The sequence below is a fragment of the Medicago sativa genome, chromosome 3 (genome assembly GCF_051527215.1).
Source record: "Medicago sativa cultivar Bolivia chromosome 3, Bolivia_mono, whole genome shotgun sequence".
NCBI lineage: Eukaryota > Viridiplantae > Streptophyta > Magnoliopsida > Fabales > Fabaceae > Medicago > Medicago sativa.
In genome coordinates, this window is record NC_140751.1 from 36,851,306 (window position 1) to 36,867,073 (window position 15,768).

The 15,768-nt window shown below is 32.7% G+C and overlaps 1 protein-coding gene across 1 annotated transcript; it reads right to left on the reverse strand.

Annotated features, from left to right (window-relative positions):
- Window positions 1–13,115: 13,115 nt before the first annotated feature.
- On the reverse strand, window positions 13,116–13,895 carry LOC146937425 (uncharacterized). The gene has a single exon (XM_085749425.1). It carries the CDS (start codon window positions 13,893–13,895, stop codon window positions 13,116–13,118), a length of 780 nt encoding a protein of 259 aa, XP_085605551.1.
- Window positions 13,896–15,768: the final 1,873 nt, after the last annotated feature.

The following is a 15,768-nucleotide window of genomic DNA, read 5'->3' on the forward strand; positions in this document are numbered from 1 at the left end:
ATAGAGAGGTGCATATACTAGCAGACACTATAGCTCCCTACGTTAATTGTTAGGAAAGGTGAAATGGCTATATTTAATAATTTATAGAGAGGTCCATATACTAACTGACACTATAGCTCCCTTATTAAATTGATGGTGATATTTAATAATTTTGTGGTATCATCATGAAATTAAAATTGTTTCATTCCCTTTCATCAACAATAAATATTCACTTCCTGTACAATAATGGAGCTGCTTGATGGTGTTTGACAATGTTTATATAATCTCTTTTCGGCGTATTTACCTCTTAGAACTGAAAAGGCAAGGCTTGTAAATAATGACATTATTTTTACCTTTTTAACTAAAAAAAAAAACCTTGTAAAAAAAAACTATAAAAACATCATTCAATCGAATACAGCTAACTACACAAATTCAAAATCATTAAAACCGAGCTCAATCATTGGTCAGATTTTACTTATCTCTCGATCGAATTCAAATTATCAATGTCTCTTTTTCCTGTGAATTTTACGGTTGCACAAACAAAATCAGTAAAACCAAAATAGATGAATTTACAAACTTATTTACAACATCTAGGTTAATAGAATATAGCACCGTATATGAAAGTTAATAACTAGCAAAAATACAATTTTTTCCTAATATTTTTTAGCAAAAATACAGCATCTGATTTATTTATAAAATCTCTAAAAAGAATCTCTAAATTATTGAATGTCAAAATATTTTTTATTCTAATCCGTAACGAACAGAGCCTACAAGGTTTGTTATAGTTTTTAGGGTTAAATATGTTTTTGATCCATATAAAATTGGGAACTTCTAAGTTTAGTCCTTACTTAATTTTAATAGCTTTTTTAGCCCCTACAAAAAAAATTACTTTTAATTTTAGTCCCTGCTAAAACAAAGTTTGTTTAATTATCCTTAAATTCTTAAATTTTTGAACGATTTTTTCAGGCAAGTTTAGAACACTATGAAATGTTCATATACTAAAATTTAGAATTTTTTAATATGAAACGAATTAAATATGAATTTTTTAAAAAGACAAAAGTTAAAGATAAAAGTAATAAAATTTGGACGTAAAAATCATATTTTGCGATAATTTTTTCCGGATGAACTTTTAGTAATGTTCTTAACACGTCTACAAAATATTGTTCAAAAACTTTAGATTTAAACATAAATTTAACAAATTTGAATTGAGCAGAGACTAATACCGAGTGCATATTTTTTTGCAGAGAGTAAGAGAACTATTAAAATTAAGTAATGACTAAACTTAAAAAGTCTCAGTTTTATAACTCGTGGAACTTCTTTATAATGGCTACGTTCCATGCATCGTTTCATAGGTAAATTCATATACATATACAAAATCATTAAAACTGAGCTCAATTATTAGTCAGATTTTACTTATCTCTCGGCTGAACTCATATTATTGATGTCTCTTCTTCCATTGAATCGGAGGGTTACACATAAAAAAATCATTAAAACCAAAAAAAAATATGAATTTAAAACATATTCACAACATCCAGGTACATAGAATATAGCAGCGACATGTTTACGAATGTGACAAAGACTACAAATATGACTATTAAAGTGTTTGGAAGATTCATGCATCAGGATCTTTAATGTTAGTGACATCAAAGTCATTAAGTTTTTTTTCGATAAGCCAAGAGCAAAATGACATAAAAAGAATAGTGTCCAACTCAAAAGTACAAAATGACTAATAATTTTCCTTGTTAATTCTGTTTCCTTGGTATTGCCTTATTTTTCTTTAAATAAAAACGGTCACTAGATTGTGCATATATATATGAAATTAGTGGCCATGCAATAGTGTGTATTCACACACCTAAACTTTCAAAACGTGGAATGCCATTTTCTTGGTCACAATTTTACTTCATATTTTTCCTCTCCTTCCAACAATTGAGTTCTCTGGGTTACATCTTCCTGAAAATAATTTTCCTTGTTAGTTCTGTTTCCTCGATTATACATTGAGAAGGGTCTGTTAAATCCTGGGGGATTAGCGTATAATTACGCGGAAAATCCTTAAGGACAGTGCGATCAGCACGCCTCAGACTATTTCCACTATTTGTTCATCTTGCAGTTCTCTTATTGAATTGATGAATAGAGATGGTGATTGATGAGTTATGTCGGTGGTCAACAATCTCAACACAGATAAGTTTCCTTAAAATATTCCTTGATTATTCATATTAACATAAATTGATTTTTATATTTATTTGTTGATTATTATTTATAGATATTCTTATCCCTAATTTTACAACACTGAGTGCGTGCGTGTTGCAGAAATTACTGTTAGCCATTGTGATTCTGACAAACTCACCATGAATCTAAACATTCATAAAAAGACTCAAGTTTTCTGTTTTTCAATTTTCATTTTTAAATTCCAATTTTTTTTTTCCTTGAGGTGACAATATCAACTATTCATGACATAACAAGAATAAATGAAGCACAAACACGCACCTTAGACATGACATTGACACATTAACATATGTAATAATTTGAGAAAATAAAAGAATTGAGTGCAACTACATGCATCGCTGCTGTGTCAATATTAAACACTAACATGTGTCTAACAATGAACAACCTTCAATTTGAAGTATCAGCGCTACATAGAAAAATTTCTTAAAATCATCAATTCTATAGAAGATTACTTACTAGGATTGTAAACCTCATACAGGATTGCTAATAGGGTGACCGTATCTGTTGGCTTTAGGGATAAGCCATTTATTACCCAAGAAAATACTTTGAAGTTTAGTTTAGATGCATCTTGTATCACCACTACATGTTTTTGTTCAATGGCCATGATTTATTCTGGTTCAACCTTAGAATAGTTATAATGAATCACTAGCTTCACATAAGAACCCTAACATAGAGTCTTGCATAAAAAAGCATTAGTCTCTAGTTATAAGAGAGACATGTAGGAGACAAGTATGAATATACTAAGTGTGATGGTATTATTGCATTTTAACATATGTCAATATAACATTTCTTGTGCATATCAAGTATCCTATGTAAATGTTCCTCTTAATGTAACGGATGACTGATGCAAATGATTCTTTTTGGAAAAATCTAAGCTTGTTATTATCCTACAAAAACCATTGTCTTTTTTTGAGGTTGTCATCATAGACATAGAACAAGGTATTTACTAAGCTGTCAATGAGAACAAAGCATTTCTTGGTGTTGTGAAACTACCTATAATTGCCTGAGATTCCAAAGCCCTAATATTCCAGCCACATGCACAATGGTCAGTGGATGAAGCCTAAATAGACCGGACAAGGATTCTATTTTGTATTTATGTATTGAAGCGATAATGAATCTTATATAACTATTTTGGCAAAAGGTTGTATTGCCCGTGTAAAGCTCAAGAAGTAAAACCAAATAGCTTTGTTCGGTACAAAATTGTGTCTTCACAAAAAAAGACATGACAAATAAATCTTATATAACTATTTGGGCAAAAAAATAAAAAATAAGATGGCCAACCTAATAGTGTCGGCATTTTCAGTTAAGCTGGATCTTTTTATTTTTTATTTTTATTGAGGGAAGCTAAGCTGGATCTTATAAACTTATTGAATTCTCTTTCACATGAGGATTTTAAGTATTAAAAAGAATTAAATAATAATATTAAATTATTTAACACTTGTGTTGTTTTTTCATGTTATCCTTCATAATATGCTCCTTTCTGAGGTTGCAGAAATAATATCCTTCATAATAGTCTTTTCATCACCAGATTCAGAGGTTGTAGAAGTTTTAGTTATGCAGAAGGGTTTGGAATTTGCAAAAGACATGTCCTTTCTGAATCTTATAGCAGAATAAGATGCTTCTAATGTGGTTTTAGCGTTGAATGCTCACCAACAATCTTCATACTATGTTGGATCAATTATTCGAGATTGTATTACTTTTAATGGTAGCTTTCGTAGTTTAAATTTTTCGCATGTTAGGCGTGAAGCCAACCAATGTGCTCATTATTTAGCAAAATATGCTCTTAAGAATTTAGATTGCATGTGGATTGAAGAAACTCCGCCTTGTATTTCTGCAGTCTCGGCATTTGATTTATTGCCAGACTTTCATTAATGAAATTGTCTTTAACGTCAAAAAAAAAATGTTATCCTTCATAATATAGCTGTTTATTTCAATAAAAAATATCAATTATTTATTTATTGGTTACAAAAAGAAGTATTAATCACGAATACTTTGATATTAAAAAAAAAAATTAATATTGTTGGAAAATTGAAGGATCATATAAATAGTGGAAAATATTCTAAAATTTTCAAGAGGATGATTGATTCTCTTTTGATATCGTTAGTATTTCATTATTAACGTATTATTAAAATTCCAAGAAATAGGAGCATGTCCAAACAAAATTTTGGGTCAGAAAGCCAAGAACCAACACCTGTTGAGTTGGTGGTGGAGATATAGCTAGAGAATTGGCTGAATTTTTGAGCCATAGGTTGGTCTTTAAAGTTATGTAAATATTTATCTCTTGAAATATACCTACACAATTGAAAACCAACCTATGATTCAGAACTTCGGATTAACAAATATGTCCAAGTCGAACACTGATTCCAATACATTCAAGAACACGTAACGAAACTAAAATTACACCCTATGAATAAATTCTTCTTAAAAGTTGTATATGTAGAGCTTGCAACACATATAGTACTACATTGACCAAATAAGAATATATACTGCTTTTATAAAGGATAGGTTGCGAGTTCAATTGTATAATTTTACATGATTATGGCTCCTATTTCTTGCCCTGCTCCTTTGTTGATGATTTCCAAAATAATGGAATCACTGTAGAATCAAAAGTTGTAACTTTTCATGGGAATCATTCATATACATTGAAACTTTTCGCAAAGAGGGGCTTAATGAACATTTGCATTGATTCAAGTGTATATGATTATAACCTTTGGCAAAGGGGTGCTTAATGAACCTTAGCATTGATTCAAGTGTGTATCATCATAACATTTGGCAAAAGGGTGCTTAATGAACCATAACATTGATTCAAGTCAAAGTGGTGCTTTCACTCATGTGAAGGGTCATATAATGCACTATAAATGTTTGACATTTGGGCATTAGTTTGACAGACACAAAACAGGAATTTTGTTGCATTAACAACATAATTCTCCCGCATTCTCTTATTCTAAATCATTCATCAATTCTCTAATGCATGAGTGAATTGCTGGAACCATAAATTTGTAAAATACTGTTAGAAGATACGCTTGGTGTGGTTGTGCAATACACGTCAAGGAACTCATAGTATCCTGAAGGGGATTCGTCGGTCATTCCTTATTGCATCCAATATACAGTTATTGGTGGAGACGAATCGAACCTAAAGGTTAGTGTGGCAACCCCATGCGCTTTGAGTTTTACATTCATAACCATTCAAACTTTTTTAGATTTCAAGTGCAACAACCTCTTCCCATCAATCAAGATATACAACAATCTTTGGAATTTATGTGCACACTTCATCATGTTCATCTTCATCATCTTCTTGATCAAGTTATTGCAACAGACCCCCAACACAAGATCTAACATCCTTGTCACTAATTATGGCTAACAACTTTTGATGCATGATGAAGGAAAATGATGTCAGGCACCAACATCACTTAAGTGTCATTGATGTGTTTTTCAAATTATTGGTTCCTGTTTATGCATGTTTTGATCTGGAACACATTTAGCTGTCGTTGAATAGCGAACGACACTTAACTATTAACGGGGGTATTTTGATCATTTTATGGTGCCTGATGGGATTATTTTGAAGCTTAAAGTTCAATTTTTCAAAAAAAAAATTATGGTCCTCATTCTAGATTATACAATCTGAAGCGTGTTTTGAATTTTTCCAATTTTTATAGCAGAAATCTAGCAAAACGTAGAAGACCTAGAATTTTTTTCATTATATCATAATGTCAACAAAGTTATTTATTGGTTATATACAATCCTAAAAAATATTTAACATCTACATACATTTCAGGTTATGCAATTTGAATCGTGTCGAACCTCCTCAAGATTAGTTTTTAACCACACTTGGATTCATTATATTGATGTATTTTGTATTCTATAAACTAAATGTGTTAAATACGTATTTGACTGGTAGAATTTGAAATAGAATATAGAACAAATAGATTGACTTGCTGCAATCTAACATTAGAACATATGTTCTGAGAAAAACTCATCACACATCAAAACATAACAAATCATAAGATAATGGCAACACACATCAAACCATAACCCAAGTAACAAATAGTTGACAATGTGAAACATAATATTATGCATCTTAACGAAACATCCAAAAATACAAAATATTCAAACGAAAATATCCATATATACAAAGTAAGCCCTACTAGGTAGCACACCCCATAGCCTCATTAAAGATATGCTTCAAACCCTCGCAGAATGGGGTCCCTTTTTGCACATGACCATTTTCCATCAACACAGTTCTTATTGTGATGATGCCACTACTACAAAATACCCCCTTTAATAACATTCATTTTAGCATTTAATAGCGCTTTTGAAGCGCTAAGAAAGCCCCCGCTATTATAGGTCAGAACCCCTATAATAGCGCTTTCAGAAAAGCGCTAACATAACCTTATTTTTGTGCTATTTTAAACAGATGTTTCTTAGCGTTTTTGAGAAAGCACTATCTTAATTATCCCCCCTTTATTAGCGCTTTCAAAAAAGCGCTAATAAAGGTGTGCCATTATAAGTTTTATTTTTATTAAATCCTTCATTCGAAAGTTCAATATTGCAGCGAATTAGCAAATCAATCAAACATCTCATTGCATCCATTGATAAATAATAAACACTAGTAATATGTTCATCAGAAACTTGGTTACAAAATAAATCTCATATTAATCAATCCTAGAGAAGGACATCTAATTTACAAAACTAAAAAAAAAATTGTAAGGCCAGTGCATATATAGCAAAAGTAGTCGCAACCAACAAAAAAAACCCCAACTGCAATGGTACTCTCATGACAAGCGATCCAACGTTTAGTGGTTAAAGCTACCTCTAACAAATGATTTCCTGTGTCATATGGAAGGAAATTTTAATTATGTACTGTTTGATTTCCAGCATAGAACACATATGCCCAAGATTTTATCTCTACCTTAATTAAAATGACAGAGTGAACTAATCTGATTCATGAGAGATGAGGAGTCAACGCAAATGCTCAGTGCAGAATTGGCAGAAAAATTCAGAAGCATGAGATATTCTACAAGCACAAGTAAACCAACAAAAAAATAAAAACATGAACTCGGTTTAGATTTATCAAAGTTAAGGATAAATAAAAAAAACCAGTAAGTTGTGCTTAACTTTTCTTTATAATACACAAAGGAACTACAAATAATGATCATTGATATAACTTCAAATAGTTCCTCTAAAAACAGAACGAGCACTTTTGTATGTTTGAATTGGATGTTCGATCTGAACATAATAATGTGAAGTTCAGAAAATTAATAAAAAGCAACACATTATTTAGTAGGGAGAATGTTGACAGTCCAATACCTGATCACACTTTATATACAGCTCACCGGAAAGAGGTGCAAAAGAGGCAAAAGAACAACTCCATTACACACAAACATGCCTACTCATTATGCTAAAAACATGCCTACTCATTATGTTAAAAAAATGCATTAATTCTGCAGGAAAACAACATCCTACCTATTACCAAAACACAATATTTGTAAATCTCAGCCTGCCAAATCATCGAATTCCACCAGTCTGTGAGATCTCCACCATGTTACCCTTGCTTTCAAAATAGACTAAAAGATCATACCCAACAATTCACCTATGATTGGACTGCACTAATGTAAAAAGGCCAACCCAAATAGTGTTGCAAACATGCAAAATATTATGCAGAAGACCAGTCTCCTAACAATACACTTGTGTTCGGATTTCACAAATGCACACTACCTCAGTTGGAGTTCACAGACAAATGTACACACACATGCAAACTACTAATCATATCAGGTCTACGATAGAATAAAAAAGAAATATAAAAGAAACTAACATTGATTTTGAATAAAAAAGAAACTAACACTCATTTTGAATAAAAAATAAACTAACAAGGAGAACTTGAATCAAAATCATACAGTTTGTTCATGATAGTAGATTTGCCAACTAGGATGAGGTTCACTTGGCGGCTTTCGACACACTACACAGCCTTCGTCAAACTTCTTCGCGTGCATGTGTGGCTACGAAGTTAAATTATGAAGTTTGAGGAATCAAGCTATTTGTTCTCGGAACACAAAAAATAACACCTCAAAAAAGTAGGCTCATGATGATATGGTATGCTAGTTATGCAAAGGCACTTGCACTTGTTCTCTACCTTTGTATAATGCATAATTACAATCATTGGTGGAATATCAATAATTAGGATTGTGATAAAACAAGTACTTGAAAGCCAAATTGTCTTATTTGATTTTTATAATCAAATGCTATGATTCTGCATTATACCCTCCAAAATGCAGCTCTCATTATGGCTAAAAGAGGAACTACATTATATTTGTTTTTATATCCTTAGACTGTAAAGGGGAAAAAAATTAAAATAGACGTATTAGATTGATATACAAAATATGTGCTGACATAAGTAAGGAAATAAAGGACACACAAATAGTAAAAAGTCCAAACTCAATATCATGACTAAGACCCAAGTCTACAACCGGGTTTCCCGCCTCTTTAGCCACAATCTCTGCAAGTACCATCTTCACTTGGTCTTGATGAGTCAATAATTAGCGTTTTTAATATAATATTTGAGTCCGTTTTATTTAGATTTGATTCTGTTTTATTTAATATTATTTCTGTTTTAGAACTATTTTACTTCAATTGCAAGTTATTTAATTTCAGGAACAAATAATTGAAAGATTGAGTCTTGGAGCAAAAGAAAGAGGATTTGGAGCTGATTCGGGTCAAAAATACGAAGATTGAAGTCAAAAATACAATTTCCCCAAGTTAGAAGCTTGGCACGGCCCGTGCCACCAGCCACACGGTCGTGCCACCTCCCAGGACACTCTTTTGCTGCTTTTTCTTCAAGGACAAGCTACCTATTAGTTTATTTTATGACCTAAAAGCCCATGGTTTCTTATGGAACATTCTAGTGATGTATTGCTTAGGTTTTAAGTCGTTATAGACTATAAATAGAGTAGCTAGCTATCATAACAATTCATCTTTTGTTCTTGGAATTCAATAGTGACAATTGTTATCTCTTAATAAAAGTTATCCTTTTTATTATTTTATTTTATGTTCTTCTTCTTCTCCTCTTCTATGTCGACGATGAACATGAGTGAGTAGTGGGTAAGTCTAAATGGCATAACCCTAATCAAACCAAGCCTTGAACCCTAATTTTATATAAATCTACTTTCTAATCTAATTTCATTGTTATCATAATGAATTAACAAATATCAAACTCATGAAGCGAAAGTTGAGGGTTAGTATTTGTTAATTCATCATCTCAAATATCAATTCATAAAGCGAAAGTGGAGTTTTGATATTGGAACAAGTGAAATTAGACAAAGATTGCAAAACATGAGAATAGTCTAGCAAACCTTGAGACAAATAAAGTTTCGTTCTTCAAGGATTTCAAAGGCAATCAACCATGAGAATAGGCGTGATTGCTAGAGGAACATGTTGGAACAAAATGTGTTTAACATTACCCTTTAGAGTTTTGATGATAACAAGGTATTAAAAATTGTCAATTGGATATGCTAATATTTGTTCAAGTGTACATGACTGTTGACAAAAACTTTGGTATCTTATAAGGTTCTGAAGGAACAAAGGAGAGCAAAGGAATCAACAAGAATGAAGCTTGAAGCATCTGAAGAAAAGTGCTCCTGAAGTCAAGGGCTCCTGAAGTTATGACGTCGTCAGAAGCAAGTTTATCAGAAGCACCTCATCAGAAGCAACATCACCAGAAGCTGAAGTTCATCAGAAAATGAGAGACTTGAAGCTTCAAAGGCTGTTCAAAGGATTTAATCACGCCCAGCATTGCAGAAGACCAGGAGAGTGAAGCAGCGACTATTTTGAAAGGATTTGAAGGCATTGGATGCTTGTTCTTTGAAGAGCGTTGACAAAGTACAATTGTACGAAGTGTACAACCACTACCTCCACTACTCTATTTTTGTCTCTGCTATAGGACAAGAATAACAGCTATGCCTGCAACGATGTTCCTTCATACTTGGAATGAATTTGAAATTGATCCTTCAAAGGACAATAACCATATCAGGCAAAAGATCATTGGTGATTGATCAAAGCTTCAAACGACTCTTTTTTGATGTGTTGGCAATCAACAACGTCTCTTTCACACCTCTATATAAAGGAGTGAAGACTTGAAGATTTCCAAGAGACTCACAACAATTTACCAGTGCCAAAACTCTGCTGAAATTGTTCTGCATCAAAAGTTCACTTGGAATTTCTTAACAACTTTCATATCTTAGAAATTCTAGAGTCGTAAGAGTCTGTATCTGATTTGTATTGTGAACACCACTGATTGTATATCATGTGTTCAACCTCAAACATATTTCTTTGTAATTCTGTTTGAATAGAAGTCTCTTGCAGTTGTGCTTGAGCATAGGAAGTCTCTTGATTGTGTTCAGGAGCATAGGAAATCTCTTGCAGTTGTGCTTGTGTAAGTTTGAAGTCTCTTGCAAAGTTTCGCAGTGAGTAGTTGTAATCAGATATTACATTTTAGTGAACTCTCCTTGGAAGTGCATGGGGGACAGGACTGCTTCTAATTTGTGAAAGGAACCTGTATAATTGCTTTGTGTCTTTCTTCTCTCTCTCTCTCTCTCCCTCTCTCTCTGTTGTTATCCGCTGCATTTAGAATCGGAACATATCTTCAGAAGCTGAACTCTATCAGCTTCTGATCAGTGACTTCAGTAGGAGAAAATGAAGAAAAATCTAACACAATTCAACCCCTCTTCTTGTGTTTTTCTCACCTTCATATAATGCCACTATAATGCCTTCATTTTACAAATCACCACGATCATGAATCTTCTACGTTATGTAACCACTATAATGCCTCCAATCCTCAAGCTCCTTTAAATTAAAGATTGCATGCTAGCTTGATCTAAATCCCAAGGTCTTCAGATCAAGCTAGCATGCAATATTTTTATCTTCTTACTTAAGAAATCTTCTTTACTATGACTCTGCTTCGATCCTCATCAACCTTGATTGTTTAAGAAACAACCCCCACAACCACCTTTTTCTTTGATGCTCCACCAATATACTTGATTGAAACCAAAATTACAAATATCTTATAGCAACCTATTGATCTAGATCTCAAATCCTAAAAGGTTCTTAGAAAAAGTATTTAATCTAAAGATGTTAGAGAAAATGAGAAAGAGAAGATTAAGAGAGTGTTTGCAAACTAGTTCAATGAGTAGTGGAATGAGTGAAGACAACAATATATAGGTGATCAAGGTAGGAGCAAGTCTGACTACAAATTTAATTTAAAAGCATTGCTTGATTCGAATAAAAGAATGTGTGATTCGAATCAAATAGTGTAGTTTTGAAATCTGAGATGTGATGAAGATTGATTTGATATTCATGAACAGTGATTCGAATCAAAGTTTCTAGATGAAGGGTGATACGAATTAGCAAGATTTTGATTAGAATCATACTTCCAGAAAGGAGTAATGATTTGAATCATTTTTCCTTTTAAACTGAGTTGATTCGAATCAAATACATAAAAAGAAAAACCCGAAGGTCAAAATGATTCGAATCAAAATATGCAACAAGTTGTGGTGCAATATATTCAAAGTCAATGTAAGAGGAACAACAGTACGCATCAACTAAGAAAAATGACGTTGAGTGTAACTTAGTATGTAATTTGGAAAGAAAGAAATGCCAGAATATTTCAAAAACATCATCAGTCAGCTCAAGAGCTCCTTCACTCTACGAGATTGTATGCATTATTATAGGTTTGAAAACTAATCAAATGAAGAGTCTAATGTTAAGATTGTGAGGTTGTGGCCTTTTCTTGGGTTTGTACGAGCTTAGATCTTGTTTCTTTGTTGTCGTGTTCGTGTTGTCATGTAGTTTGTAATAATTGGTTTTAATTAATAAAAGTTATCTCTTTTTATAAAAATAAAAAATAAAAAATAAAAGATAGATCACAAAGTCATGTGCGTAAATTCTAGGCCACAAAATCGAACTTTTTTTTCCTTTTAAACAAGCCCACAAAATTAAACTTATCAGCAAAGTTCCCATTAAAAAAATGGATTTTCATTTAAAATGTCTTTTCGGTAAAAATGGCTTCCTTCACTTTAGAAATATACAATGAGTGTTATCGTAAGCTTACCTCATATATATATATATATATATATATATATATATATATATATATATATATATATATATATATATATATATATATATATATATATTTGGTTTTGCTAGAAGCCACCCATGAAAGTGTCTTTTAGCAAGTCACACCACAATGTGTGATTTCCACTTTTTAGTTATAACTTTGCTAAAATACGACTTCATAAAAATTAATTGGTATCTTTTAACAAATGCTCATAGAATAATTTGCTAAAAGACACCTTCATAAAAGGTGTCTTCTACCAAAACCCATATATATATAATGAGTTTAAATTCTCATTATAGTCTCAACATAAAACGCCAATTTAAATTTTAGTGGCAATAAAGTCCGATGAAAATTTAAACATCGAGTATATCATGTCTGTTTTTTTCGAAATTCAGTAAAAAAATCGTTTTGAAACTCCAACATTTTATATAACCATTTAGTTATCATCAATGAAGTACTAGAAACAACTTTTCATTGGGCTTAGGCCCCTTTGTTTCCCAAAAAAAAAAAAAAAACTTTTCATTGATTAAATCACGCAGAATTTAGCAAATTCTAAAATCAACAAATAACAAGTTCGAAAGTATAGTTGGAAGTATTATATATTATTATAAATAAAAAAGAGAAGTCTCGCTAAATTAAGTTGACAGTTCGGGTGATCTTGGTTTATGGCTGTTAGTAGAAATCATTCAGGTTTTTTTTGAACAAGCAAAAATGGATTATGTTAATACTGCACAGATGATCTCTTTAGCACAAGGTGTGCCAAGAAACCACCAAGAAAGAACAGTTCACAAAGATAAAAAAGAGTCTAACCAATGCCTAAACATGACATAGGACTAGACCACCACATATGATCACCAAATACAAAACAAGCCTTTTTAGCTTTCAACCACCACAAAGAATAATACTTCACTTTGTCTAGTAGCTGATCTATAGATGACTCTTTATGATTAAAAACTCTAGCATTTCTTTCATTCCATATGATCCAAACGGTCAGAAGCCAAATAAGCTGAAGAAAAGACCGCCTTGATTTCATAACACCTGTATAGTGAGTAAACTGAATAAAATGATCAGAAACATCTTGATGATCAACACCATCGAAACCAATCCATGACCGCACTAAAGGCCACAGTGACCCAAAGCAAGAGCATGAGAGAAACAAATGACGAGCATCCTCCACCTGGCCACACCCCGAAACACACCTAGAATCCTCCACATTAATAACACCACGTAATGCCAAATTAGATTTTGTAGGAAGGCGATCACGTAGTAACCACCAAGCGAAGACTGACACCTTTAGGGGAACCTGTTTAAGCCAAACTAAATCGACATTCTGAGTAACCTGGGGGACCTCCTGAGTTGTGAGCATAGCATACACAGAACGAACCGAGTAACCGCCTGTGGGATCCGGTAACCACTGCCACACATCATAAGAAAGAGGCTGCAAAGAAACATTAAAAAGTAATAGCCTACACTCCTCTAAAAGATCCTCCTCCCACACCCACAGCCTCCTACGCCACTTCCAAGCCTCACCTCCATCCCCCCACCCTCGTAAAATCATATCTTTAACCGTTATTGATTTATGCATCGCTAAATCATATAACCTACTAAAGCGCTCCCTAAAAGGAACATCACCACACCATCGATCATGCCAAAAAAACGTTGATTCCCCATCCCCCACACGACGCACCACACACCCACTGAACCACCCTTCACCGCCCCCTACCCCATCTCTAATCTTCACCACCTCCTTCCACCATAAAGAACCACTCCGGCCCCCATCCTCCAACCTCCCGTCCTCCTCACCATATCTAGCCACCAACACTCTATACCAAAGGCTATCTCTATCAACTAACAGAGAATAAGTACTAACTACTAGGTTGAGGGAAGAAGTACTAACTACTAGGTGTTGATGATGAACTAGTATAAATCTATTGTGTTGATATTCTCTTACTCTTGTCTCTTATATATATATATATATATATATATATATATATATATATATATATATATATTGGAATTTATATTATATTTCAAAGGATTTTATAAACTACTATCTCCATCTTAAAATATAAGAAAAAATTTATAAAGAAAATTAACGAGTAAATCATCAACTATGTCCCTGAATTTGTACGAATCGGCCAAATTCGTCCCCCAATTTAATGAAATATCAAAATAGTCGCTGAATTTGTCAGGCTTCCATCAAAATGGTCCTTTCGTCCAAATGCTCTGTTACATGTTGTGTTGTCTTGTACATATGTCAACAAGGAAGCTACGTGTGCAAGGACCAATTTGATGGAAACGATGAAAATGTCAGTTTTCACTTTTCAACTTCAATTTTTTCTATTTTTCCAATTTTACCCCTCTTTTACCCTTACCTTCTACCTTCAGATTTCACTATTTTCACATCAAACACGTCCTTGACCTTTCTCCTTCCCGCTTAAACCTTCACCATCTTCACATCTCCAAAACCATCATCATCTTCGGTGATCAACGTTGGATATTTGAAGGAAGAATTCGTATATGGTTAAGGTAACATCGTTCCTTTTCCTTTTCATTTTCTCTGTTCATTTTCCCCCATTTTTTTATCTATTTTTTTATTTTTGTTTTCAATTTTTATCATTTCGTTTTCAACTTTAAACTTCATTTGAAGCTTGCTTTGTTGTTTGTTTGTGAGTGTTGTGTTTTTGAGACGGTTGTTTAGATTATTCATTTTAGGGTTTTCAGTTTAAGACTTAAAAATTTGATTTTTTTTTCTGGTTGGTTATTACTAAAATTGATGAAGATTAACTTAGTAATGAAGGAAATTACTGATTGATTAAAACAATATCTGAAAATGGTTTGCATTTTAGGGTTTGCATTTTGATGTTATTTTGTTTGTGATTAAGACTAATATTTCCAAAATCCATACGATGGAAGACAATATTACGTTAATTATGCGTCACGGTGGTGGTTTAGAGCGAGATGAGTATCAGAGGCTGCAATATGCTCATGGTGAATTCTATGTTTGGGAAAAAAATGGATGTTGATGAGTTATGTTTGTGGGACATTGCAGATGCTACTTTAAGGATCAAATTGATTTCTTTTTATATAATTCAAAGACTTATTTGATGTTTTTTTTAATATAACGTAGGGATCGATTTGATAGTTAAACAAATAATTTAGGTGTAACACCCATACTCGACGTATCTAGAAAGTCTAGCATGTGCGTTAGTTTAGTACTGGATACATTAAACATTTACAACATAAAAACTTCGAATGAATATTATATACAACATCATGCGTTCGTACAATGATAATTCTACTCATCTTTTCAAAAGTGTAATAATTACATACTCGAATATCCTTAACATCCTGCTGCGGGTACGAACGATCACTTGTCGTAACATCCATTCGGCTACTAGCTTGCCATCCAACCTGTTTATCTAAAACAAATAAGGATTGGGATGAGACATAATGTC

Coding starts and splice junctions, on each gene's coding strand:
- LOC146937425 (XM_085749425.1), bottom strand. CDS start 13,895: ATGCATAAATCAATAACGGTTAAAGATATGATTTTACGAGGGTGGGGG.